The sequence below is a fragment of the Solenopsis invicta genome, chromosome 15, assembly GCF_016802725.1.
Source record: "Solenopsis invicta isolate M01_SB chromosome 15, UNIL_Sinv_3.0, whole genome shotgun sequence".
NCBI lineage: Eukaryota > Metazoa > Arthropoda > Insecta > Hymenoptera > Formicidae > Solenopsis > Solenopsis invicta.
Window position 1 is genome coordinate 11,193,609 of NC_052678.1, and position 26,335 is coordinate 11,219,943.

The 26,335-nt window shown below is 37.4% G+C and overlaps 2 protein-coding genes and 1 long non-coding RNA gene across 20 annotated transcripts; 2 read left to right on the plus strand and 1 right to left on the minus strand.

Moving 5' to 3' along the window:
- The first annotated feature begins 1 nt into the window (after nucleotide 1).
- LOC105197570 (serine-arginine protein 55) lies at nucleotides 2–11,885 on the plus strand. Of its 13 annotated transcripts, none has more exons than XM_011164005.3 (12): nucleotides 2–194; nucleotides 1,211–1,334; nucleotides 2,679–2,749; nucleotides 4,698–4,778; nucleotides 5,485–5,508; nucleotides 5,659–5,715; nucleotides 5,919–5,988; nucleotides 9,660–9,733; nucleotides 9,891–10,079; nucleotides 10,464–10,589; nucleotides 10,939–11,061; nucleotides 11,179–11,885. In XM_011164005.3, the coding sequence occupies exons 2-12, from the start codon at nucleotides 1,212–1,214 to the stop codon at nucleotides 11,318–11,320; spliced, it is 1,080 nt and encodes a 359-aa protein (XP_011162307.1). In that variant the 5' UTR covers nucleotides 2–194; nucleotide 1,211; the 3' UTR covers nucleotides 11,321–11,885. The 13 variants fall into 13 exon arrangements, with proteins under 13 accessions (XP_011162307.1, XP_011162305.1, XP_011162311.1 ...); XM_011164003.3 differs by lacking the exon at nucleotides 4,698–4,778 and adding an exon at nucleotides 4,808–4,903; XM_011164002.3 differs by lacking the exons at nucleotides 1,211–1,334; nucleotides 4,698–4,778 and adding exons at nucleotides 1,370–1,496; nucleotides 4,808–4,903 and having other exon boundaries at nucleotides 38–194.
- LOC113004932 lies at nucleotides 11,582–17,712 on the minus strand. Of its 2 annotated transcripts, none has more exons than XR_005576430.1 (3): nucleotides 16,690–17,712; nucleotides 15,430–16,570; nucleotides 11,582–15,296 (listed from the first exon to the last, which is right to left on the minus strand). It is a non-coding gene; the product is annotated as an uncharacterized LOC113004932 (long non-coding RNA). The 2 variants fall into 2 exon arrangements; XR_003269310.2 differs by having other exon boundaries at nucleotides 16,651–17,712.
- LOC105197569 (thymosin beta) lies at nucleotides 12,993–25,917 on the plus strand. Of its 5 annotated transcripts, none has more exons than XM_011163997.3 (6): nucleotides 13,095–13,266; nucleotides 22,683–22,835; nucleotides 23,285–23,398; nucleotides 24,431–24,544; nucleotides 24,822–24,935; nucleotides 25,017–25,917. In XM_011163997.3, the coding sequence occupies exons 2-6, from the start codon at nucleotides 22,706–22,708 to the stop codon at nucleotides 25,043–25,045; spliced, it is 501 nt and encodes a 166-aa protein (XP_011162299.1). In that variant the 5' UTR covers nucleotides 13,095–13,266; nucleotides 22,683–22,705; the 3' UTR covers nucleotides 25,046–25,917. The 5 variants fall into 5 exon arrangements, 4 of the variants coding, with proteins under 4 accessions (XP_011162299.1, XP_025995417.1, XP_011162300.1 ...); XM_011163998.3 differs by lacking the exon at nucleotides 13,095–13,266 and adding an exon at nucleotides 21,294–21,507; XR_005576429.1 differs by lacking the exon at nucleotides 25,017–25,917 and having other exon boundaries at nucleotides 12,993–13,266; nucleotides 24,431–24,620; nucleotides 24,822–24,909.
- The last annotated feature ends 418 nt before the right edge of the window (nucleotides 25,918–26,335 follow it).

Here is a 26,335-nt window from a genome sequence, read left to right on the forward strand (position 1 = left end):
CCGGTGTCGAGGCTAGGCCGTGCGCGCCGTCGTGTGAACCCCTTTTTGTTTCCGTTGTTGCTACGAGGCCGCCTCGCCGTGCGATCGTGTGTAGCGCCGTTCAGTGTCTTTCTCAGTCTCGTTGGTCACGCATCTTACGGAGGAAGCATATACGAATTTATTTTCTGAAAGTTTACCGTAGGCCGAACATTCAGGTGAGTACGGACGACTGAGTGTCCGCTTCGTCCCGATAATTTCGATAACCTGCGCTCTCGAGAAAAAAAAACGCGAGCTACGAAAGCCGAAGTGGCTCGCCGTTACTCCGTGTTAACATGATGTAATGCGAAGCAATCGCGCCCTCGCGCGAACACGCTGTCCTACCAATTTTCGCTCCCATTCGGCGAAATTACGAGACGCGACGACGCGTTTCGCCGAGGAACACGAAGATTCGCTCCGATCCAAGCGGAGCACGCGGTCGCGCGTCGCGTATGTTTGTTTATGCTCGCCGCTCGCGTCGAAAGCTCGTATCATTCTTCCGCGGCCATTATTCCGACTCGGGGTATCGCTCGCGGCGCAATTAATCGACGGCGCCGTCCGTATCGATTCGCGGCGAGCGTGGCGTCCGAGATCGGCGGAAGCGTCTGGAAATTTCGACGCGGCGTCTTCCTTGGCGCGTACACGCCGGCGTGATGCAACGAATATTTCTCGTCGTCCCTGCTTTTTTTCTACCCCTCTCCGCCCTTCTTCGAGTCGTTTAATCGTAGGGAGAAAAAAAAATTGCGTTTTTTCGATCGTTTTACTCGGCGTGAAACTGCGAGTACTTCCGTGCGTGCGCATCCTCCGGAAAACCTCCGTACCTTTATTTTCATGAAGCATGCGAGCCTCTCGTTAAATATCGAGAAAGATTAATGACGCTTTTTATATATATACATTTATATATATATATATATATTAATGCGTTGATAAGGTTGTAGTGTAAACTTAGATATGTAATCGAGTAATGAAAATTATTGATTAGTCCGATGTTAAAATTAATTTGAGTTCCTGTATATACCTTGAAAGAACAATTATAGAAACACCGTTATGTTTATTTAGAAACAATTGAAATTTGCTTTTAACCGCCTCTCGGTTCTTGAAATCTTGAAAACGATTATTTTATGTTGTCATGTGATTAAACGGCAGGTTCTACAGGTAGCCTGTTATGTAAGGTGTTTTTATATTTTCCTTTAAGAATGAGCACTCGAGTATTCGTTGGTGGATTAACATACCGGGTGAGAGAGCGCGACCTTGAGAAGTTCTTCCGGAAATATGGTAGAATCAAGGAGGTCGCTATGAAGAATGGATTTGCCTTTGTGGTAAGTCTAATGTGGTTCAATTGTTTTTTTTACAGTATGGTAGGGACAAGGGTCTATGTCGGTGGGCTTCCATACGGCACCAGGGAAAGAGACCTTGAGAGATTTTTCAGAGGCTACGGTCGATTCCGTGATGTTCTCATCAAGAATGGTTATGGCTTTGTTGTAAGTATCTGTATCCAAGCTGTAAATACCACGAGTAACACTTTGCATCGCTCAATTTGGTCCTGTTAACGCTCATTGGTTTGTCTGTCCAATAACTACAAAAGTTTGTAGTGATTAGCGAGTTAAGCTGATTATTTTTCAGTTTTGCAATCATTCCATAAAATACATTTGCATTTATGCACTCTAAATATACCTGGAAAATTTTTGTTTACAATTTTATTGAATGTTAAACATAGTACATGTAGCATGATGTTTTATGCAAAATATAGCCATTATATATATATATATATATATATATATATATATATATATATCTGATTATCTCACCTTTTATTATTTTATGATGATAATGGTTGTGCTTGCAATCATTGATAGCAATTGATAGTTTTGAATAAAGAAAGAACAAAATTTGTTTTCGAAAGAGAATTATTTATTTCTTTATCATGCTTTGGACCAAAATGAGTGGCTGCAGAGTGTTAAATTACAAATATAACTCGATAACCTGAGTTGACCTGACCTGAGCCCTGAGCACATTGGTACTGTGGCAGTTTAGTGGAGCTGTGTGCTGCTTATCATCGATTATTCTGCAAAAGCTTTGTAAGTTGTGTATAACCAGGGAAACTAAACCATTTGGGAAACTAAACCATGGGCAATGTATTACCAAATAATTATATTTATACCAATAACTTAAAATTTTATAAGCACTTGAAATAATTCAGAGATTATGCACTCTTATATAGTTATATATTTATAGGATTATTTGATAATATGCGATTTATTTATTAAGTCAAATGATATATTTTATCCTGAAATTTTTGCAGGAAACAATTTAAAAAATGTGTATATAAAAATTTCAAATAGTTATAAAGTTTTTATTATTGCTATTAATAATAGCTTTAGAGATTTATTATTACCAGTAATACATCTAAAAAGTTTTATCACAGATCTGTGATAATTGATTTTTTATGATATATTTATGTACATTTATGTAGTTGCTAAATAATACAGTGATATTCATAACTTGGCGTTATTATAAAAGCTTTTTTAGTTGATACATAATATATATTGCATATAACTGCATTAGTAATACACTTATAATAGGAGCGACATTATCGCATGCAAGCAATATTAAAATAAAGTTACATATTATTTCTAGATAATAACGAAAATCTTTTTCCGTAGGAATTCGACGACTACAGAGATGCTGACGATGCTGTATACGAACTAAATGGAAAGGAACTTTTAGGAGAAAGGTAATGCAATTCTGTTTCACTTAATGTATGAAACGTATATGTACTAGGCGATTATATATTAGGCGGAATGGTATAGGTAGCATGTTTGCATGATTGAATAGTTTCTATAACAATTCATTTAGTATATGGATTGTTATTGTGATTACATTAATGTTTGAACTTTATCATAATCATAATATTATTGGTACTGGGGGTTCTCTCTGTTTAAACTAAGCAACTTTTAATTTATTACGCTAACACACTAAGGATGAGTTAAAGTTGGTATTATCTTGAAATTAACTGATGTCACATAACAGATATAATTCCTTCCTGTAAGTCTTTATAATATTATGTATTAAATAATACTTATTCTATTGTGATAATCTTGGGAACACATTTTATTATTTATATTCTGTAAATAGGATTAAATTGCAGCAAACTTACATAATTATCTCTTATTATAATTGATGAAAATGATTGAAGTATAATACATTGCAAAATAGCTAATTTACAATAGATCATTTTTAGTGCGTGTGATTATTGATGCAATATTTATTATATCGAACCATAAACAACTTCAGATATACATATTTTTTTCTGATTAAATCTTAAATAACTAATTTTGAAATTATTCAATTCTGAATTGTTCAATTTTACTAATGATTAATTTACAATTAATATTAATACAATTAATTAATTTAGAAAATTGAATCTTTTATGATCCTTAAAAAGTGTTGAATCACTCGAGACATTCAGAAAAAAATAAGTGTTTGTTACCTGCGAGTTATTTATGATTCAATTCTTTCTAGATTGACAACCACAATGTCTTTACTATCTTAGGTAAACGGTTTATCATCAACTTATCTTGCTCTTGCTGCGTCACTTGAGATTAGATTGATGTGTGAGAAGCAATAGCATTTAAATAATAAGAAAGTAAAAGTCTTTTAATACAACATTAAAAATAATTTTCTCTGGAAAATTTCATTTCCATATATGCTTTTGTCTTTCTGTTTTTCTTTTGGGAATTTATGTAAGTGTGTCAATAATACTAGTAGCTTTTACATGTAATAAATAATAGTAGTTTTCAACATAGAATAAATATTGTAATAGCTGATAAAATGTGGTCGAATGCGGTGGCAGTATTCTTAACGCTCTAATCACATTGTATTTCAACCTGTACCAGTAATATTATTCGCTGTTGCTTCTATTTGATTAAAGACAAATGTACAGTGCACAATAATTATCTGTTTTTGTATTCAACGGGCGTTCCGTTAATACCTTTAATTTTTGCATCTATAGTAAACGGCGTCTGTCCTCCAAATTAACGATTGGACATTACCGAGATAAAATGTGTCTTAAATGACTTACCGCCATTTTGAACTACTTCCATCAATTCCCCGAGTAGAAAAAGTTATTGCAATAAAAAATCTTCGTCTGGAGAAATGTTATATTGCTTCTTTTTTGCCGAAAAATTTGGCACATATGCTTTTTCATAAATTCATCATGTGATCTTGTATAATGCACCGCATCATGCTCTAAGCAAAAAAAAAAAGAAAGAAAGAAAAATTCTATATATTATAAGGATCACGGATATAATTATGAAAAAGCTGATGGATGTGGTGAAAAAAAATTAATTCGGTGATAAGTAGCATTGTGTAAGGAAGACAGAGTTTAGACTATATAAGGAACGAGAACGGGTCGTGAAAGAGAGAGAGAGCGAGAGAGAGAGATGAGAGTGAGAGCGAGAGAGATAGGGGAAAAGAAAAAGATAAAGGGGACAGCGCCTCAGACGAAACCGGACGATAGAGGTACTGAGAGAGAGAGGGACGGATGATATTTGAACGGATTTCGCGGAGAAAGGAGGCTGAGGAATGGAAGGAAAAGGAAAGAAGGAAGGAAGGAAGGAAGCAGCTTTAGAGAGTAAGAATTAGTCGTGGACTTAGGCGGGGTTTTGTTGGGTGTGTTTCAGAGTGGCGGTGGAGATAGCACGGGGTGTTTCAGGGAGGCGAGGCGACCGTGGCTACGGACGCTCACGCTCCTGGAGAGACAAGTAAGCATATCCAATGTGTCTTGTTACAGAATTACTGTAGAGAGGGCCCGGGGGACACCTAGGGGTAGTGACCAGTGGCGCTATGGTGACTCCCGTGGTGGTTATGGGGACTCGAGGCGATCTGCGTAAGACACGCTATCCTTTTTTTTATTTTATCAGAGCGATCATTATCCCCTCCTCCCCTGCAGGCTATCGGCTCGGGATGTGCGAAATCCAAAAACAATTCGTCACGATTTTACTTCCCTTTCGGTCGGATATTTTTTTCTTGTGTACGAATTTTTTGTTTCTTTTTTCATTTGATCTTTTCGTCACGTTTCTTTTTATATTGTCTCGGTCTTTTTTTATGCCGCGTAATCGATTTCGCACATCATCCGCACAGGGAAGAACGTAACCTTGGATATTGATAAGCTCTAGCGTAGAGAGGGCGTAGAGACGAATGATAAACCACGCGTTTGCAAACTTCTCTTGCCTTTGCGCATACGAAAGTACGTTTAATTAAAGATCGAAGTTTTCTGAATTGGTTGTCTTGGATTTGACTACTCTCTCGAGTACGTCGAATTGTCGAAAGTTTTATCGCGATAAAAAAGTGATAGCAAGATAACGCCTAGCGATACCCTCCCAGACATTATGTTTATTGCTGGTAGTTGAACAAAATGAACCGATGTAATTGGCGACTAATAGATGTGTGGTATTGTGTTTGTTACAGCCGAGACGATATGCGGCACGACAGGTACGCTATTGCTGCATTTTGAATAGATTTGATTCGATTGGAACAGGTGATTGATTGTGTGCCTGAGCAATGAGTGCAGATCTGTAGTTATTTGCTGAAGGTTTAATCGACGATCCGTTATTTCTGTTCACATGACATCCCTTTTTGCAGAGATAGTGTGAACAGAAACACGAGGACTGCATCTAGCTACAAGCAATCATTGCCCAGGTACATACATCCAATGTTACGCTCTAACGATTACAACTTAACTTACACAAACTTTAATGTTACAAATGTCTTGAATTATATATCATTATTGCGTTTTATACCATACTTTCATTCGCTACATTAACGTAAAGTCAGGTCCAAGACAAACCTGCTTGCTCTAGAGACATACATGCAGATAATACACGGTCTTTTTCCCATTGTAGATACGGACCACCGACACGTACAGAGTATCGCCTCACCGTGGAGAATTTGTCCAGCCGCGTCAGTTGGCAGGTAAGCGTTACCCGTATTTTGCTTTTCTTTTTCTTGCATTTACCAATACTTACCTTCGTTGGTTTGATTACTATTCGCGATTCCAGAGAAAAAAAAACCGTGGCACTGCTTTATATGGGTTTTTCGAATTTATATCGCTCCGAAACTCTCTAAGTTTTGCCGAGTTTTTCTGCAGTCCGTTTCTATCAAATTCCACGCGTGTCGATACATAGCATTTCTTTCTTTTGTTCTTCAATTGTCTTTGGTCTCATTTTACGTTTATTTATTCAGAAAAAGAGCCCTATTTTGGAATGTAGAAAGATGTAAGATTTTGATCAAGTAAGTCTCTGGCAAAAATTGAAATCAAATTTTCATATACATGTGCAAGAGACATTTTTCACGAAAAAGGAAAAGATGAGAGAAACAAAAGAGAATAAAAATTCGTATGGAGAGAATCATATCAAAGTTGACACGTGCGAGATGCAAGAAACGCATGGCGTATCACCATACCTGATACAAGGACACAGGCACGAAGGAATGCGGAGTAACAACGTGGCCCGTGATGAAATGAGCGCAGCCAGATACTATTGGACAAGTATATTCAACGGACGCCGTGGACGCGAAGAGCTGTAAAGCGGAAGAAACGAAGCAACGATAGATGGAGACGATAACCCGAGACTGAGCGATACAGATAAATGCAAATGTGGGAAATACCAGGACGCAAATAGATGCTTTTAAAATCAAGAGTCATACCGATGAATCCAAACGGAAATTGCACACGTAGACCAAGTCTTACTTGATCAATTTACATTGTGTATATTTGTATATTACATACATAATCTATAAAAGTATATATTTTTTCTATATCTGTCGTTGCACTTTTCCAATGATTGGTTATTTGACGAAAATATATTCTCTCGATCGAGTCTCGATTGTTCGACGTTACTTTTGCAATTTATTATTTCATTTACGTTACGGCCAACAGTTTGAGAAAAACGAAATAAAATTGATGTTCTTTCCGAAGAGCCATGTCCTCTTCGCCGAGGAGGGGCGACCGGTAGGGCCAATAGACTGATGATGTGCGATGATAGAGATGACGATGCACGCGATGGGCCCGCCTTGAGGTCAAGTGACACCAGGTTGGTTTCTGAGGTGTCCAGGGTAACAGAGAGAGCCGCGTGGCACTGGGATGTACACCTACCACCACCTATCTACCATCATACTACTACTCGCGCGCAGTAATACGTGGTGAATCCCGGTGAAATCCCAGTGATAGGGTTATTGTGCGTACTGCGATCCTCTTCATCGTGATCACTGGGGGAAAAAAAAAGAAAGAGATGCAACCGCTGCTATCTACTTCCTATCCGTCTGGGAAACAAACATTTATTTACGTAAACAGCCTCTACCATCAATATATATCACCAGTCTTCCTCCTATTACTATAAACCGACATGGTCATAATTCAGTACTTTCCACCATCGACCATCATTACAACCACCACCACCACCATCACATCTACCACTCCACTGTGACTGTCATTGCTACTGGTACGCAACGCAACCTAGCCATCTAGTAAGTCAGGCAACGGCCACACCCATGAGGGCATACGCGGGCCGAAACCCGAACCATCCGCGACTACGCCACACAGATCCGTTCGACCCGAGCGAGCGCCGTGTGTCTGGCCTTTCTCTCTGTCCGTAAGCAAGGTGGTGCCTGGGCCCAAGGTAAATGCGTCACCTTAACCGAGTGTACTCTTAGATATACACATATATCTATTATAACTACACACTCTTGAACGTGGTCTTGTTCACATATGTATATTATATATCTATATACAATGATTATATACCTATCTATACACCTTATTACTTAATATTACTGTGCACCATAGCTCAGCGTACATCGAACCGTTGAGACGTTTTACGAAGCTCGGAGCTGTGCACGCGCAACTAAATGCGAAACCGAAGATAGTGGGAACCACTATATATTATATATTCGTGTGCTCGAAATTAGAAATTCACTTGTTACTTGACAAATCGATCTTGTATTTTCGCGTACTTTGACAACTTTGGACTTTTTTTTATTCTTATTTATTATAAATGACTTTCTATCACCACCCACGTTTCGTTAAAATTTTCCGTTAGAATAGCGAAAGACCTTTCTTTATGCAAGACAATTTGCATCATTACACCATATATTTTGAATGTAGCAAGCGAAAAATAATATTTCAGAGAAAATTCATCCAGCGTCGGAAATATATATTTGGCAATGGCATGATGCGTGAGCGTTCTGTTTCCCCCTTTTTTTTTCTTTTATTACATGGAAACGCGCCTGGACCTTGAGAGACACCGGCACGGATCTTAGAAAGGCCACCACCATGTGATATCTCAGACGTCTGCGCTCTCTCGTACTCACCGAGTAAAACGACGGGCATATAGGCACATCTACTGTCTACCTAATACCCAGTACCTTCACAACACTAAAGCCGTACCTGGTTCCCACAGAGAGAGAGAGAGAGAGAGAGAGGGAGAGAGATATTTATATATAAAGCACATCTCCCAGCGATGAATGAACGAAAACGGACCATTAAACAATATCCACCTTCACTCGCTGATATCCCTTATGAGGAAAGACTGAAGCATTAGATCACATATGGAAGAGACAACAAAACAGAAAGAGAATGGATAATATAGAAGAGACATCATCTTCATACAATGTCGAGAGTAATCTTGCAACATTCAGAAAAAAATATCTATAAGTGTCACAAGGAGAATTTTTGATAGATTGCTGTGCTTTCATTTTTAGCGAAAAATTAACACAATTTTTATCTTTTTACCTTTGTTTCTCATGTTTTCCAAACTTGCTTTTCCTATTGCATTGCGATGTAGAATGTATTCAAATAGCTTTCGAAACTGTATTACATCAAAATTTTTTATTTTATTTTGCTTTATAGCGATTTTTTTTGCTGTTATACATATAATTCTAAAAAATTATATATTATTAAAAATCATTAAATTTAAATAAATTAATTGCATTTATACCAATATTTTTTATTACATGTGGTTACAAACATCGTTCTAAAAAATTTTGCATTTATTACTTTTGTAATTTATATTGTGAGCCGTTCTGCAGAAATGTGAATTTGCTTTTTCTTTAAAAATATTGATTTATATAAATATTATATTACATAAGAAATATTATCATCTTCTGCAGGGCGGAGTTGTGTGTGTGTGTGTGTGTGTGTATATATATATGTATATATATATATATGTATATATATATGTATATATATATATATATATATATATATATATATATATATATATAAAATTATAATCATGTTTGTTTTAAAGATTGAATTGCATAAAAAGAAAGGTTGCATCGATGAGTAGATACTAAATTCGAGCACAAAATTTGTAATTATTTTCAACACTGAAGACGCGAGCAAATGTAGACACCATGCTATGCTTATCTTTTTCTTTAGTCAAGTAGACCCAGGTTACCTCCCGCAAGGAAAGAAATCGAAATAGAATATAATGTATGAGTGCACAGGATATATTTTAACCTGCGCGATACATCGAACTAGGAACACAGTATAGTAAAAAAATTTCAACTAATTCTAAATCTATACGCATTTTTATACAAATTAGCATAGGGAAACTTATTAATTTTGGTTCTTGTGTGATGTTCAGGATTTGAAGGATTACATGAGACAGGCTGGAGAAGTGACATATGCTGATGCTCACAAGCAACGTAGAAACGAGGGGTAAGTAAATTATGAAAATAATAAATAAAATTGTAAAACTGTTCTTTATTGTATTAACGAAAAGAAAATCTTAAAGAAGAATTACTGTAAGATTATTAAAATCTTGTCTCTTGTTACCACGATTGATCTAACGATTTATATATTTGTGATTTTGCAGAGTTGTCGAATTTGCGACGTACTCCGACTTGAAGAACGCTATCGATAAGTTAGATGATACAGAGTTGAATGGCCGCAGAATTAGACTCATTGAAGACAAGAGGCGCGGTCGTCGTTCAAGATCCTCTAGTTCGAGATCGCGTTCCCGATCTCGATCTCGATCGCGTCGTCGGTCGCGCTCTCGTTCAAGGTATAATCGTTATTCTCAATTCTGCTGAAGATACTAACGAGGCGACATTACGTTATTTATTATGCTTTTTATGATTTATTTTTGGATACAATCACTTGTAATACGACAATCTACTTATACAAGGCGATCAATTTATTTAGTTTTTATTAATTTTTTATATTTCTACCTTAATATTTTTCCGTGTCAAACAAAATAATTTATATTACGATAATTTATTAATTTTTTTATAAATTGATTAATTTGTTTCTAAACTTTTGCTTGATTGCGAGATCAAATTTTTACTCTTTGTTATTGCAAAACTTATCGCATAACAAAGTAGTTTTGCGTGATGATGTTTGAAAGCGTTTTAGAAAATACATGTTATCGTTATTTTCTGTAATGTAGAAGCCGTCGCAGCTCTCGTAGCCACAGCCGTCGTAGCACCCGTTCCAAGTCGAGGGCACACTCGAAATCCAAGTCCAAGTCTAAATCTAAATCTCCCGAGCGTAGTCGTTCACGCTCAAAATCCAAGTAAGTGTCTTCGTAAGATTGTTCCACGATCACGTTTGTTCCACCAGTCAGCTGTTTATTCCTCTATTCGTAACTATATATATTTATTTCATTTATTTTATTTTTTTCTTGCGCAGTTAGACGTTCACAGTCAGTGTACACTCTCATTCCCATTTATTATTGGCATTGTTTTTGGGCTGGCTACGTGCCTTGAGCTCTCACGCTTAATCTCACGCTTTATACGCGTTCACTTATTCACCGCGCTTGGAAACGTAAAGAAAAAAAGAAAGAAAGAAAGCGAGTTTCTTTGTATTTTGTCAATTTTCTCTACTTTCGTACCCCTTTTATTTTGAACTATATAATTTTGCAGATCAAGAGACCGCTCAAAGTCGAAATCTAAGTCAAAGTCCAAATCCAGATCTCGTTCTAGGTCCAAGGCTGAGAGGTCAAAGTCCAGGTCGCAGTCCAAATCCAAAGCCAAGTCTCCCTCAAAGTGAGTCCTCTCGCTGGCCTTTTCTTTAAACGATACATAGTTTGGCGCAAGAAAATCAAATTTTCTCGAACAATGTGGCACAAGTAGTAAACATTTTGAACACATTCTTTCTTTCAGGGATAGGTCGAGCCGTGAACGTTCCAGAGGCGACCGATCCCGATCTCGATCGGGAAGCAAACACAGCAAGAGCCGTAGCCGCTCTCGTTCGCCGATGAATGGTGACAAATCACCGGATAGCAGCAAACAGAAAGCCGACTAAGCAAAAAGATAAAAAAAAATCAGCAAACTACTATTTCTATTTTTTCTTTTTTTCTGTTTTCTTTCACCATTTTTTATATCAAATCACATTAAGAATAAATATCATACTTTTGCTGATAATTAATTGTAATAATGAGGTTTTAAACCCGTATATCGAAGCTTTATTACCTTGACGTTTAACTTCGAGTATCCAACGCGATCGGGATTTCTTTTAAAAAATCCAACATTATTGATTTGGGATTAACTTACGATTTAATTTCTTAAATCAAGTTAGCCATGTCTTAAGCTTCTTTCATTTTTTTTATTACTTTTTCTTAGATATCAGATTAGGTTTAGCGATACACATCAATCGACTTAAATAATTCGCGCATTTAGATAAGTATTCTTTATTCATACCTCTGAAACTACGAATTTTCAATGTGTCACCATATAATAATACGAGTTTCCCCTTCTAACGGCTTTTTGTATATATTCCTAACGGTTATATTACAATAAGAAAATATGTGATGTGTATTAAATTTAGTGGTAAGAGGTATCTTAACTGTCAATAAAAGTTCATGTCAATGCACGATGTTTTATATCCGCCATTCCCTGTACTGTTCCTAGTTTACTTTGAACATATCTACATGCATGAATATCCTCGAATTACATGTTTGTATATTATTATTTATAGAAAACAATTGTTTAGTATACAAAGAAGAGGGAGTTGGAGATATTTAACATCGCACTATTGAAACTTTTAAATTTCAAGAATTCAATTCAGAAAAATCAGAAAATACACAATTAAGCTTTGAACTAATGCAGATGATCGTGTATTTACTATATCGAATACTGCTGAATCTGAAAAGAACTTCGATAAAATCGTATCTGTTTCTATCCAGTTATTTCGGATTTTCAGCTAAGCGAAACCTTAAGGTAACCAGGCGAACATATGACGCGCAGATGGGCTGCCCGCACGAAACTCCGATGACTCACTGATGTGTCAACCCCTAGTATCCTCTTGTTTTTTTTTTCTTCACTAACACATTGAGAATAGATCATCGCGAAAAAGATTGTCTAGTTGGAGAACAAGAGGGAAAACGTAAGATAAACGACATAACGATGTAAAAAAAAAAAAAATTGTCGAGAGAAAAGCTCGCACCGTCGTTCAATGTTAGATTCGCGTCGAACGTAAATTCCCAGTCGTCGCCAAGGGTGAGTCAGTTACCCCTCCGCATGACGGTCAAGGAGACGATCGCAAGAAATGCGTAGAAAAGAGGGACGCGAATTAATTGGCACGATTGGGGAGGTAGGAGCTAAACGTCGATTGGTCTCGATTCAAGAGCGGTGGGGTCCCACAGTTCAGGAATATATACACTTGCCAAATCCAGATGTATGCTATGTGACAAAAAAATCGAGATACGATTTATAATTGAATATATTTCTGTAATACATATAAACATATTATTTTTGTGTCGTCTGTATTGTATATTGAACAATCGATTCTAAATTAATGAAATAAGTTGAACGATACTTGTACTTTATCAAGTACAAGTATCGTTCAACTTATTTCATTTTTTGTTTCAACGTAATGAATAATAGAATAAAATTAAATTAATATGATAAAAGATTCCTCTTTGTGTGATATTGTTACAATTATTTACGTTATTAACTACAGATTGTTCAAATATTTCAAAACATCGAAAGGTAATGTAAGTACACCATCGAACCCCTTTCTGCGCCGATCCTGGCGAGGGGGCCTGTCGCTTTGAGGAGGGAGAGGCAGCGGGTGGAAGGGGATAAACGACGGGCGCTGCTCAACGCTGTTACCTGGTGTTACGTGCCGCAGAAGCACTAACCGGTCAGTCAGTATACCGTCTCGTTCCTGCCCTTGAACAACGTTCGCCTGCTGTTCGACAGTGTTCGCGCCTGCCTGCGCCCTAGAAACTCGCACGCGTCAACTGACAGGTCAGTGCACCCTTCGCCGTGAGTTACACTGTCGTTTTTCTACAGCGATGTGCATTCAATGGCGGATTAAAAGCGAGCCCTTAGAACGAATCGGCTCAAATCGTAAATGCCTAGCGAATATTTTTCAAAGACACTTCGAATGTCTCCCGGATTCTTGTGTACTTTTAGAAGTTGCTCGCCCAGAGTCTTTAAAAAGATTCCTGGAAAGTGATAACGAGCGCCTTCTTCCTTTCATCAGCTTCTGCCCTTTTTTTCGTATATTAATTTACGGAAGTGAGAAAGGGTAGACTTCAGATTGGCGTGAGAATTTACGGTCGAGCGTCGGGGAGTCATGATACCCTGTGTACAATAGTGCTTTCCTTCGCGTAAGACGAAATGTTCGGCGATCAATTCTTCCCTTGCAAAATATCTCAGCTGAGAATCCTGGAATTGGCGAAACTAACGAGTGATTTTTCTCTGAGGATGGTAGTGACCTGGAAAGAAAGTTTCGATCTCGTAAGTCGATGGAACAACCGCCTTATAAGTTGAGTCTCTGCTTATAAGTAGGCGTTATCACGATTTCCCGGCGTTTCTCGCTCGATAGCGATTATGATAGCTTTGACTTATCTCGGTAATTCGGTATGTCCTTCGTAACAGTGCCTATAAAGTTCGTTACAATTATACGGAGTTTATTCTTCGATATAAACACGCGGCAAAGTCATACGTTCATATTTATTCGTGACAATCAAACGCGCTACATTTTGGCATGAGCTCCAGGCAAAAGCCTAATGTGGGAAATCGAATTTGATTATCGCTTTATATATAAACATATGTGATCTCTATTTCTATAGCAATAAAAGAAATATTGTAGGATACCTTTTCTGTAACGTATAAATTACTTGCTCCGAAATTACGTGTTTCCACGAGTTGGGTCTGCACCGAGATATCGATCGGTCTTTCGACGCGATCGAAAATGGACCCGGGGTGTGGTCGAAAGACGGTTTTTCTCTTTTTCTAGGTTCTCCTTTTCTAACGATGTATTTTTTTATTCCTTCATCTCCATAATTGTGCGGTGGTATTGCGCATTAATGACGTTCTTCGTGGAATGTGATGGAGAATCAGACGAAACGGGAATGAATGATTTACCGTTTTAATAATGATTATTCCATCGTAACTGCTAAGTATCGTTATCACATGCGATATCCATTACCGTGCATTTCCCTAAGATTACCGAGGCGTAAATTACCTATTATTAAAGCGTGGGTGAATTAGACCTTTTATCGCTCACCAACAAGGATATTTTTGGATGTGCGTGTTACTGGTGATACCTCATACGTACTGTATCGTATCTCACTGTAATTATGCATATGCATGAGAATCGATAAGAACGAACGCGATTAATGAGCCCGAATTAACGAGTGGGTTGTATCGCGCGAATTCATGTTTTCTAGCAATCGAAGCAATTTGAAACGCTCCGAAGGAGCGATCAAGATGAGTTCTAACGATACTTTCCGAATGTGTGAATTTGTACAAACGCGAAATTAGATGTAACAGCTCACAAAAACTTATTCGACGCTTTCCGTTTGTTTCACGTAATTATTATATATGACACATCTCATCATTTTTTAATCATACTTTTACCATTATATATAATTTTTTTGCTAATCATATTTTTTTGCATTTTGCTATGCATTTCTATTTGCTCTAAGAGATTGCTTTTAAAATATAATTTGACTTTTAATGTCTAATTAGACGTGAACTGCTGAATAATAATTAAATTTAATCGCTCTTCCGAAGCGAGGCAGATTATTTCAATCGTGGAAAGCCTGTCGGCGAACTTCCTTACTCTTCCTTCGTATACATAGGAATAGCGCGAGGCAGCAGGATGGGGATAAGGGCGTGGTTTTGACAGATGCATACAACGCACGCGGAGCACGCATATGTGTCTTCCTCTTGTCGTCGTTGTTGTCGTCTTCGTTATTGGTCCACTGCTTATTTTCCATAATTATGTATCGCAGGTTCAGCACTGATTCTTTTAATTAGAATAATTTCTGAAAATAAAGTTAAACATTAATTACTTCATCTTAACTTTATGATTAATAAATATTAGACACATTTCAATTTTCAATTATCTAATCCGCAAATTTTCTTAATTCTGAGAAAAGTTGGAAATTAGAGATTTACTCTTTATTTGTCGTTGTGCATCGATTGTGATGATTTCCTTGCGTTTCGTAATTTCCTAAGGAAGAATCGTTGTCGGGCGTTGCATTTGCATTTTATCATGAGCGTGTATTCTCGTTTCAAGGCGAACGAGGAGACTTTTGTATAAGTGCAAGTCCGCCGTCGTGAATCGTGCGCTTCCATGCCCGCAATTGCGTTTACCCGGCTCGGTTCGCTCGCGATTAACGTCTCCTAAGTCGCGAGACCGTTCCTGCCTCGCGAACAGTGGTGTTACTAGGCGAACGTAAACCCAGAATGTTCTCTTGTATCTTGCCACGTCAGCCGGACAATACCTTCGTTTTCCTAAGAGTTATAGGATTCGCGCACGGATGACGGCGGCCTTATTTCTCCTTCAGCTAGTTTCGTGTTCGTTTATAATTAAACAGATAGAAAGTGTATTTGTAACATCAGAACCGTGAATGGAACATCATTCCAGCACAGCTTTGAAATTCAAATCCATATTGAATATGCCTTTCCGACTAGAACGCTAAAACATTTCATTCAATTTGAATGTGAGACTCCAGAGGAGAAAGGAAGTAATGAGAATAAGATATCAATGATGTTACGGCAGTCCTGATCCCTGATCATAAGTCGCGCGTCGAAGAACGCGACTCTCGGCCTTCCATCGAGGGAGAAACCGCCCTCTTATCCATGACCATGAAAAGCGGGATACGCCGTCGGCGCGGAGTTCACGGACCCCGCTCACACTCTTCTTCGGACGATGCCGGCAATGCCAATCGATGAAACCGTCTGCCGCGGCAGCCGCCGCCGCCGCCGCCGTCGTCGCTACCTCCTCCTGCTCCTCCACCGCTGCTACGAACCGGCCGCTCCCCTGGCGCAACCTCGGATCTGCCTCCCCCGTTGCTGTATCCACGTATATGTGTGCGTGCTTGCGTTTGCGCCCTACCCATTCATGCGTCGCGAATATAAACTCGCACGTGTGTGTCAATATTAGCACACCATGCGCTACATGCGCTATCGGAAAGCGGAAGACTCGCCTTCCGCCGATCATCGAATCAGATCTGATTAAGCGGCGCTTCTGCTCCTGGGAATGCATGCATGTTGCTTCACGATATGGAGAGCTTTCTCCAAGTCAAATTCCCTCCTTGAAAGAAAAGATTAGAGAAAGATTAGTGAAATTGTAAATTAATCAAGTGTGTTCTAGTAAAATGAGAAAGATTTTACGGGTTTTGTTAGAAAATTGCACGCGATGCGTGTATTTACGTTTCTCCATGTTGAAAAACTTGGAAGATTTTATCTTCGTGGAGGATAAGTCTCCGAGTACACATTAGCAAACAACTAGCCGATCTAAGTTTTAATTGACTTCAAGCGCATTAAACAGCCGGCAGTGAACGCACTGAAGTCACTGAAGAAGCTGTGGCGCGAGTTAACGAGCCTTTTTCTAAATCGTGGTTTCGCGTACGATGCTATCACCACACATGACGATAGAAGGAGGGTGGAAGAGGAGGGGGGAGCAGGACGCAGGACGACGACTCGAGCGAAGTTGGCGCTAATCGACATTTGGTGCATACGTTCAAGCGGCAGGGGTGCCATGACGCGTGAAATAAGGCCCCTGCTTCTACGGCTTCTACGATAGCGCAAACGTGGCTCTGTAATCGGTTGTAAACTAGAGTACTCTAGAGGTACTAGAGTACTAGAGGTACTCTATTGTAAACTATTGAGGCGCAGTTACATACATACAACATATCCATTTCCATCAACGTAAATTAACTTTAATCTCGGTTGTTCTTACGTTTAAAACGAGAAGAAGAGAGCGAAGGAAGTTGAACCGAGATTAAAACTAATACTAGTTGAAAAGTGGACATACAACTGCACCTTACAACCACTTGCGACTGTGTTTATTGGCCATCTCGATTGACAATCCGTTTTGTTTTTCTCGTTGCCGAGGTTTTAACTTGCTTCAGAAACATCTTCGTGGGACTCAAGGATCCCGTATTTCGAGTTGAGGAATCTCAAGTAAGCGCGCCATACGCATAATTGGCCATTCTAACAACTTTTTTGATCCTGGCAGGTGTTTCAGCTCGAGAGACTTGACAACTTCCTTCGGGTCTTTCGGTCGCTCATAATTTCAAGGTTATGCCCTAATCGTGCTGGAGTAGTCAATATCGGGACGTCCGCAACTCGGATGGTACTTGTATAATACAGTCTCGTGCCTATATACGTCCCTGGCATGTACGCGCCACCGCTCGATACGATACGCGCGTCCAGGGTTCGTTAGCCGTCACGGTCGCACGGAAGAGAGCTGAAGAGAGAGAGAGAGAGAGAGAAAAAAAAAAGGGGAGAGAAAGAGGATCGCGGTTACTCGACGGTCGCTGTTGCTCGGTAAAACGTTTCTCTAACCACAAATACAAATGCAGTCGACGATTTCACGTGGGCAATGTACGCGTAGGTGTTCGCCGTTCTCCGGAGCCTACACCGCCGATCGATACAGGCCCGTGCACGTCGTTGCACGTGTGGACGCGTGGCACGAAAGAGACGAGGAAAGAGTGCCGGTAGTAAAAGGTCCACCATTAAACGCAATTGCCCAAGTTAATTGGTAGCCAGCGCGAACTCGTTAGCCAGCAACTATAAGATTTCGTTCCGCGGACCAAGCCTACGACAATGCGTCGTCGCGGACAAGTCCCCCGGCTGATTCTTACGGCCTTGAGTCACACAGCTTTAGGCGGATTTAGGAGCAGATTGTGATAACGGCGTGCCTTAAGATACACTTGGCTTAGCTGTATACGCTATCGTTTCCTACTCGAGCGAAACATTACTGATCCTTAAACTTGTTAGGTAAGCTGCAACATGAATGAAAAGACTTGTTTCTCAATGATCATTCAAAATCGTTTAAGTGAATCTGTATCAGTGAAATCTCGCGATATTTAACTAAATTGCTAAGTTTCTGAGGCATGATTAAATTTTATTACACACTCTAGTTTCTAATGTTTGGAAAATGTTTACAGGCTGTGCACATTGATGGGGATGCACGACTTAGAACCATACTTTCCTCGTTCAAAAATGAAGTACTAGAAATCACACCTCTGGCACTCTTACGGCACATATATGAAGTATCAGCCTGGATGCCTGATCTATCTCGATGATTCTACCATCAATTTTTGCCGGCGCATCTCGACTGCACCGGCAACCTAGTTTCCTCGTTAACTTCTATCGCGGAGGCACACTTTTCACCTCGCGAGAAGCTCGAGCCAAGATTTATCCGAGTTTTATTATGTGCGAGCGTCGTCTCGCGTCGAATCGCCTCATTAAATTCCACCGTTTGCAGTTTGCATAATAACCAATAAGAAGCTTATTCCGTCTGGTTGTTTACCACGGCTCGCTTAGGATCTACGGATGTTCAATTAAATGGAACTAACGGTCGTTGGGTTACGGCGCCTCTTGTCGGCCTTAAAGTGCTCGTAATTTTCTTGCCGATCTTAAATGCGACGAGTGCAAGCGATACTTGTAATCAAAATTAATTGGTAATGTGTAATGAAGGTATTTTATTAGAAACAATATCTATTATAAGAAATGTCTATCAATTTTTAAAGATTATTCGTGATAATATTAATCGCGATTTAGAACGTGTCAGACTATGAATAAGATTAATCGAAGGAACGAGAATATAATTTTATATGCATTAATGAATGAAAAAATATTTTGTAGTTTTCTCTATCTCTAATCAAAATTAGTAACTCCATTTTTTTCTAGCAATAAATTTGGCAATACATCTGCGAAATATGCCATAATCTACCGCGTAAGAAGAGAATTATTTTATCTGGTCGTGCTCCGTCGTGTTGTTGCGAACAATCGAGATCTCGTTCTCGTTTCTTACCGTTACATGCAGTCAAGCACACGAGACTTGTGTGCGCACATACAAACGCCTCAAACGCCCACACAGGCATACGAAAAGAATGAAAAAAAAAAGAAAAGAAAAAGAATTTAGTAAAGCGGATACGCGAAGAATATATGTGAGTTCCCGCTTCTTCGTTGCGTATTCGGCCTCTTTTTCGAGCTCTCCCTATATACAGGCATATACGACCGGCTACCATATAAGGACCTATACACAGCCTTGTCGATGCTGACCCACCGTTTGAACGTATCTCTCGAAAGCCTCTCTCGTGATCCCAGGAACGTATCGTCTCGGACCCGAAACTTGAACTCAACGAGCGATCCAAGAAACCGGTTCGTTTTTTATTTTTTATTTTTTTATTAACATTTTCTGTATCTTTACATGCTCAGCACATTTTACATAAAATTGATACTGAAATATTGCAACTCTAAGAAAATTAGAGTGCCACTAAAGATTCAAATGTCTTCACAAATTTTCGATGGATTTATTACCACATAATATCGTTTGTCTTTTCAGTCTTATTCGCGCTTCAGAAGATATTATATTGTCCAGAATTGTCATTTGAAGAATATCGTAGAAAAAAGTCGCACAAAATTGATGACCTTGCACTGTCGGTGAAGTTGCACAATCGTGCCGTGTACCGATAATATGGTTAGTAATGTCCGACGTCCCCGTGACTTCACCCACGTGGAATGCAGACCTTTTCTTACTCTCTGCGTCTCTTTTGAATCTGCAAGTTTATTCGCATATGGGCGAACTTGATGTTATCGTCATTGGCTTTTCAACGAGTTGTTATATGGTACAAATATTACAAAGTATAACTAAACAAAAAAAATTATAATTTATAATTTATATAAGTATAAAATAATTAATGTACGTTAATAGAGTGAATTTTTTCGTATGTAAACGATACAATTAATATACTGAATATGCTGAAATATTAATCTAATCTATTTCCAGATGCACAGGAAATACAATTGTTATGCGTGCAACGCAGAAAGAAAAAAAAGACTGATTTCGTCATAAATTGTAGAACATAACACGTTTAGAAAAAAAGCATGTGGGAGTTAAACGCAAATCGATATCGATCGTAAGCCCACGTAAACGCAATTAGCATTGCGTTCTTTTCTTACATTTTTTCACGTTGAGTCGAGTAAAATTTTAAATCTGCTTGAACGCGCACAATCGTGAATGCTGCTGAGAAGTCTGTTTAGTGAAAGAGGGTGGGCAAAGGGGGCATCTGACGAATGAGTCATTGACAATTTAACACGTAAATGCGTCGCCAGTATTGGTTTCGATATACAAGACGTATGTTGATATAAAAGCGTATGTGTACGCATCGAGACGACGCTACGACATTGATTTCGTGCCACAACTATCAATTATTAGCGGGGCAACGTCTGACTCTGTAATGCCAGACGTTTCTTCCAAAAGTATTGTTTGCTGTTTAAATCAGAAAATATAATGAGTTGAGTCATCTGTAAATCTGAAATATTTTTAACTCGGTTTTTTTTTTTTTTAATTTATTTAATGATTAATGTAAATGTATTGTAACCGTTACATCTGTTCAATCTATATGCACAACTGTAATTTAACTTTGTAATGTTGCAAAGATATGGTCACGTTCTTTGGAGGAAACAGGCGGCGAAAGAACGTGGAGTGTTTATCAGAGTTCCACTTGGTTGTACTGTGCGTCATTATCGTAAATAACGAATGATGGATGCGGATGGAATCAATTGTAGCGTAATATCTTGCATGCGAAGCGTGAAGTAAAAGATTGAGAATATTCAACGCGCATATTCCCAAATTTAATAAATAATACTTCAGCGAATAATGAAATTTTTGACAATTCTGTACGAGTATAGAATTGTCAAAAATTTTATTATTCGCTGAAGTATTATTTATTAAACATCGCTCTGTAATAATTACGCTACCTGCAATCATAAATTAACTATTAAATTTTCACGTATCTCTCACTCTTACAAATTATCTGAGAAATATTTCTTTTATTTCGATAATTAATTGCATGACTTTGACGTTGCTGAAATTTTATGTTGCGAAATTGTGCTTATGGGAAGGAGGTGGGGGAAATGTGACAAGGAAATATACTAGAAGGAAACTGAGACCGGAAGCAACGAGCCACTGCTGTTTCCGTCGCGTGATACATAAATTCGCCGGCTGAGAGTTGCGTGAGTTTGCAGATAAATCAGATTTCTCATGTAATAATTTTCTAAATCTACAATTTCTCTTTTTTTTTTAATTTACAACTATTGAAATTATTATAATTACAATTATTGAATATATAAAATGCTTTATTTCTAACTTGATACGCATTGCTATAGATAATATAAAAAATTGTAGAAGAAATAATTAAAATGAAAAAAAATGTGTGATGTATATTTCAGTTGAGATCTTTGGAATATAAAGAGGGAATTTTTCTCTAAAGAGTATCTGCGAAATCTCAATCGTATTCGGCGAATATATTGGCAAATGTAAAGTGCTATCATATTTTCGCTATATTTGCGATGTATCGTAACAACGTGCAATTCCGACGTTTGTTGTCAATAGCTTCGTTCTCGACTTCAGCTTCGTTGGCATTCAATAGCAGCCACTGTTGTCAGCGAACGGATTGTTGGTGCGGTTTAACAAAGGAAACGTTTGCGCTAACAATTGAAAACTGCGCGGTGCCGTCTCTCGGTGATACATTCGTATTTGTTGGGTGATGCTCTTTGTGCACCTTACGTGGAAATGGTTCTCGTACTAATAACACATGCGGTATCACCCATGTTCCGCTATCTTCCAGGAAGTTAAATCGATTACGTTACGAGCAGGTGCTCGTACATCTTGCACGGACACCTTTTGCATTATTATCATATATGTATATAAAGAAGTTTGTGTACCGTTTATTAAATGTCGATGAAAAATTTAAGGAAAAAATATTACTCTAGTAAAACAAATTTGTATTATTTTCTTAAATGCAGAAGAAAAAGAAACGAGCAATTTTACATAATTTATTCAAAATATTTTATATATTGCGTACTAATATCACAAAACTGTGAATAATGCTATCAATCAACAACGTACTTCAGATTATAGCGTACAATGTTTACACATTGACATTTTTTTAACAGTTCGATAATCTTTTATTCTTTAAGAAAATTTTCGAGTAATAAAATTATAACGTATATTATACATTTATGTATAACACGTATCTGACTATTGTTAACTTGAATACCTGAATGAATCAATAACATAGTATGAATATTTGAAGAATTAAATTTTTTACATTGAAAATACAAACTTTGATTTATTTGAAATCTGTCTCTGAACGAAGGTGATTGATGCAATTATTTCTATTTTACAGATTAAGAAGTACAAGGCTGAATCATGTCGAGTCCGTCGTTGAAGGACCTCCCTAAAGTAGCTCTAGACCTGAAAAGCGAATTGGAAGGTTTCAATCATGGCTGCATGAAGAAAGCTGCTACTGCCGAAAAGAATGTTTTACCTTCTGCTGAAGGTACGTGAATTGCCAGAATATATATATATCTCAGTTAACTTTGCTCATATTTAATTTTTATACGTTAAAACCAGATATCTCATTTAGGTTTTACTTGTATAACATATTAGAAATGTAACGATTATATATTTTTATCTATTAATTTCACAACTAATATATTTGGATTAATTTAATGTATAATTAATGTTATATGTGTTTGTTATTTTTTCTTCTAATTTAAATGATAAATTTGTGATTAATTTAAAAATGATTTAAAACATTTTATCTTTAATTGTACTTAAGCAAGATTAAACGCGTTTAGTATTAAATACGGAGTGTAAAGAGAATATTAAGTTTGCTCATGCAACATGATAAACTAAGGGAAGTAATTTAAGCGCGAAGCTCACCAGTACGGTATTCTGATAAAAACGATAGTAGCTGCAATAAAACTGTGTGAATTGCTGACATAGACGTGCGACAGGAGCGGCAGCATACCGAGTTGATACATGGCGTGGAAACCTTTAAGACAGATCAGTTGAAGCACGCCGACACGAAAGAGAAGATTGTATTGCCTAACGCCAAAGGTATTGCTCATTAAAGATCCGAGAGATTTCTGGAACTTCATTCTCCAGTTCTATGAAGAGTATCTTCTTGGCTTTATCACGGTGGCAGCAAAAACTCAAAATTAACTAACGCTTTCGCTTTTCAAGGAACAATCATCTGCTTTATCTTAAAATAATTTGAAGGAATGAAGGAAAATTTTAATGGTGGCTTTGATGGCATTCTGGGATCATATTGCTTGTCTTTTTCATTAATTTCTTGCATAATTTTGCAAGATAAAATTTAGAACAGATTACAAAAAATAACTTTTGCAATATTTAAATAGGTATTGTTAGATTCATACTCTTATTTTGTATGGATTTCCTTAATGTATTTTGAAATCGATACTTGTTCATCTCTGAAAAGTCAACTTATATAAACTATTCAAAACATATAGCTTCTCATTACTTAAATTTTTAATACGAATTAAAATAATGAAATCAGAATCCTAAATTAAAATCAGATATTCTCTCTCAAGTTGGTCCTTTATATCTGAGTATCGTGATTTCCACTTTATAAGTGCTGCATTTATACTTAATAGTGACTATCTTGGCAAAGGTATTCTTGAATATTTTATTTGTATCTAGCGCAACAAGAAGTTAATTGATATTTAGGAAGAGGGTAAATCCAGGATACAGTTTAAATTAATTCTATATCAATGTAATTCTATATTTAAAAATTATTAAGAAAAACTGTAGTTTCTTGTGATTTTAATTTAAGTTTAAATGTAACGCGTAATTTTGCTTCATAAAAATGCGTAGACGCGAGATATTAATAGCAACTGCCTTATAAAATAAGGACGACAAACGGTACCAATCATTGATTGATTGCTCCGTTTATCGATAGCGCGGCGATCATAAATCGCGCAGTTCTGAATTTATTCTTCGCTGATGCGTTCGAGCTAGCTGGATATAAATCTGTAGCTAGCTAAATAGAACGCTGCATTTCTGATTTGCGATTCTGCTTGCATGTAATTATTTATTGCTATTTCTGAGATCTGATTTGCCTATTTTTAGACGTTGCTGCAGAGAAAACCCAGCAGACGTTGATCGCCGGCATCGAAAAGTTTGACACTGCAAGTCTGAAGCACACCGAGACGCAGGAGAAAAACCCGTTACCCGATAAAGATGGTAACGATATATAAATCAAACTTTCAAATTGATTTATGCACAGAACAATCCAACTCTGTCACCAGATAAACTAGAAGCGAGTAGAAATTTATCTTATAAAATCGTAAATTTTAAGTTTTTTCAAAGTTTGATTTTAAAATGATAGACAATCTTTCCGTTTTATTCTATTTCTACTGTTTGTATTAAAGTCATTACGGAAAGTAAACAAAGTAATAATTTATAACATAATTATCTTACTAAATGATAATAAACCAATGAGATTTTATTCTTCATGTAGCGATCCAGCAAGAAAAGGGGAAGCAACAGCTAATCTCCGGTATTGAGAATTTCGATCCAGCGAAGCTGAAGCATGCGGAAACCCTCGAGAAAAATCCTCTGCCCACCAAAGAAGGTTCGTATGCTGCACATCCTCAATTTATGCTCGTATCCTTTGGAGATAAATATGTCGTTTACCGAGGAAACATTATTTTAGCGATCGACGCCGAGAAGGTAGCCGCTTAGAGAAGCTGCCACACGAAAACGAAGGAAAGGAACGGGAGACGGCGCGACTCGTCGCTTTTTCCATTTTCTATATCCGTGACATTTTATAATAATTATTCATACATTGCCAAGGAAAAAAAGCGCGAATGCAAAGTGTGTTAGTCGTAATGCTATGAGTATACTTATCTTATCGCCGTTTTTCGGCGTTCTTTTGGCGAGATCAAAAGATACTTGATCCAAAACATTCAGTTTGAATCAAGTAGTCGATGACGATACTGTCGTTTGTCATATTTTTTGATACCAAGCCATTTCGAGAGACAATTTGGTAATAATTAGGTAATGATAAAAAATAAGAACAGACTTAAAATTCTTGTCTCATTGTAAGTTATCTTTAACTTACCTTCTCGCTACATTTACTCGTTTTATTGCTGAACACACGACAAATACATTATATTATCTGAACAGTTGCCTATATACCTATATTAGGCTGCTTAGAGAGAGAAAGACTTATGGCAAGAAAAAAATTAGTAAATGTGGCGAGTTAGAAATTCGTTCTACGAAACAGGGACGAGAGTCCAACTTGACAGATTGTGGAATACTGCACGGAATCGCCATCTCGCCGAAGAATGTTTTTTTACACCGAGAACTGCATGCGCGAGTATATTCGTTATTTTCGATATAACAGGCAAAATTGTCGGTGATATTGCATTTGATGCGTTACAGCAGACATCGCAGAAGTAAACACATACACAGTGGTCGATCTTATATTTATGTATTGTAAAAATCATATTTTGTATAAACGGGCTATTGTACTTTTTTAATATTTCGTATACATCGCATTGTCATTTCGACGAAATTATTACGAAGAATAAAAAAAAGTAATTTGTACAAAAGCGGCGTCTGCTTCTTTGGCCCTAATTAAATTTTACTAGCTTAAAAAAAATTTATTTGTTTTTTATCCATACATAAAGGCAATGGGAATTGTATTGCGTTATATTTATAATTACAATTAGCACTAATTGTAAATCTAATTATTTGTTTTTATTTGTCATGTATAAATAATAAGTTAAGAATCGAAAGCTGGCCGCATTTAATATTGAATTCAAGATGCGACATTATTATTAGAATTATAATAATTTTCTTTTTTACAGTAATTTACAATCTGATATGTGATAATCTGCAAAATCAAGCTGATCTATAGATAGCTTAATATAATGGATTTACATAATAATCAGTGTCAATTAAATGCGCAATTGTTTATAAAAGGCTTTACAAAAAGATTGAAAAATCTATTTCTTTATTTCGTTGAAT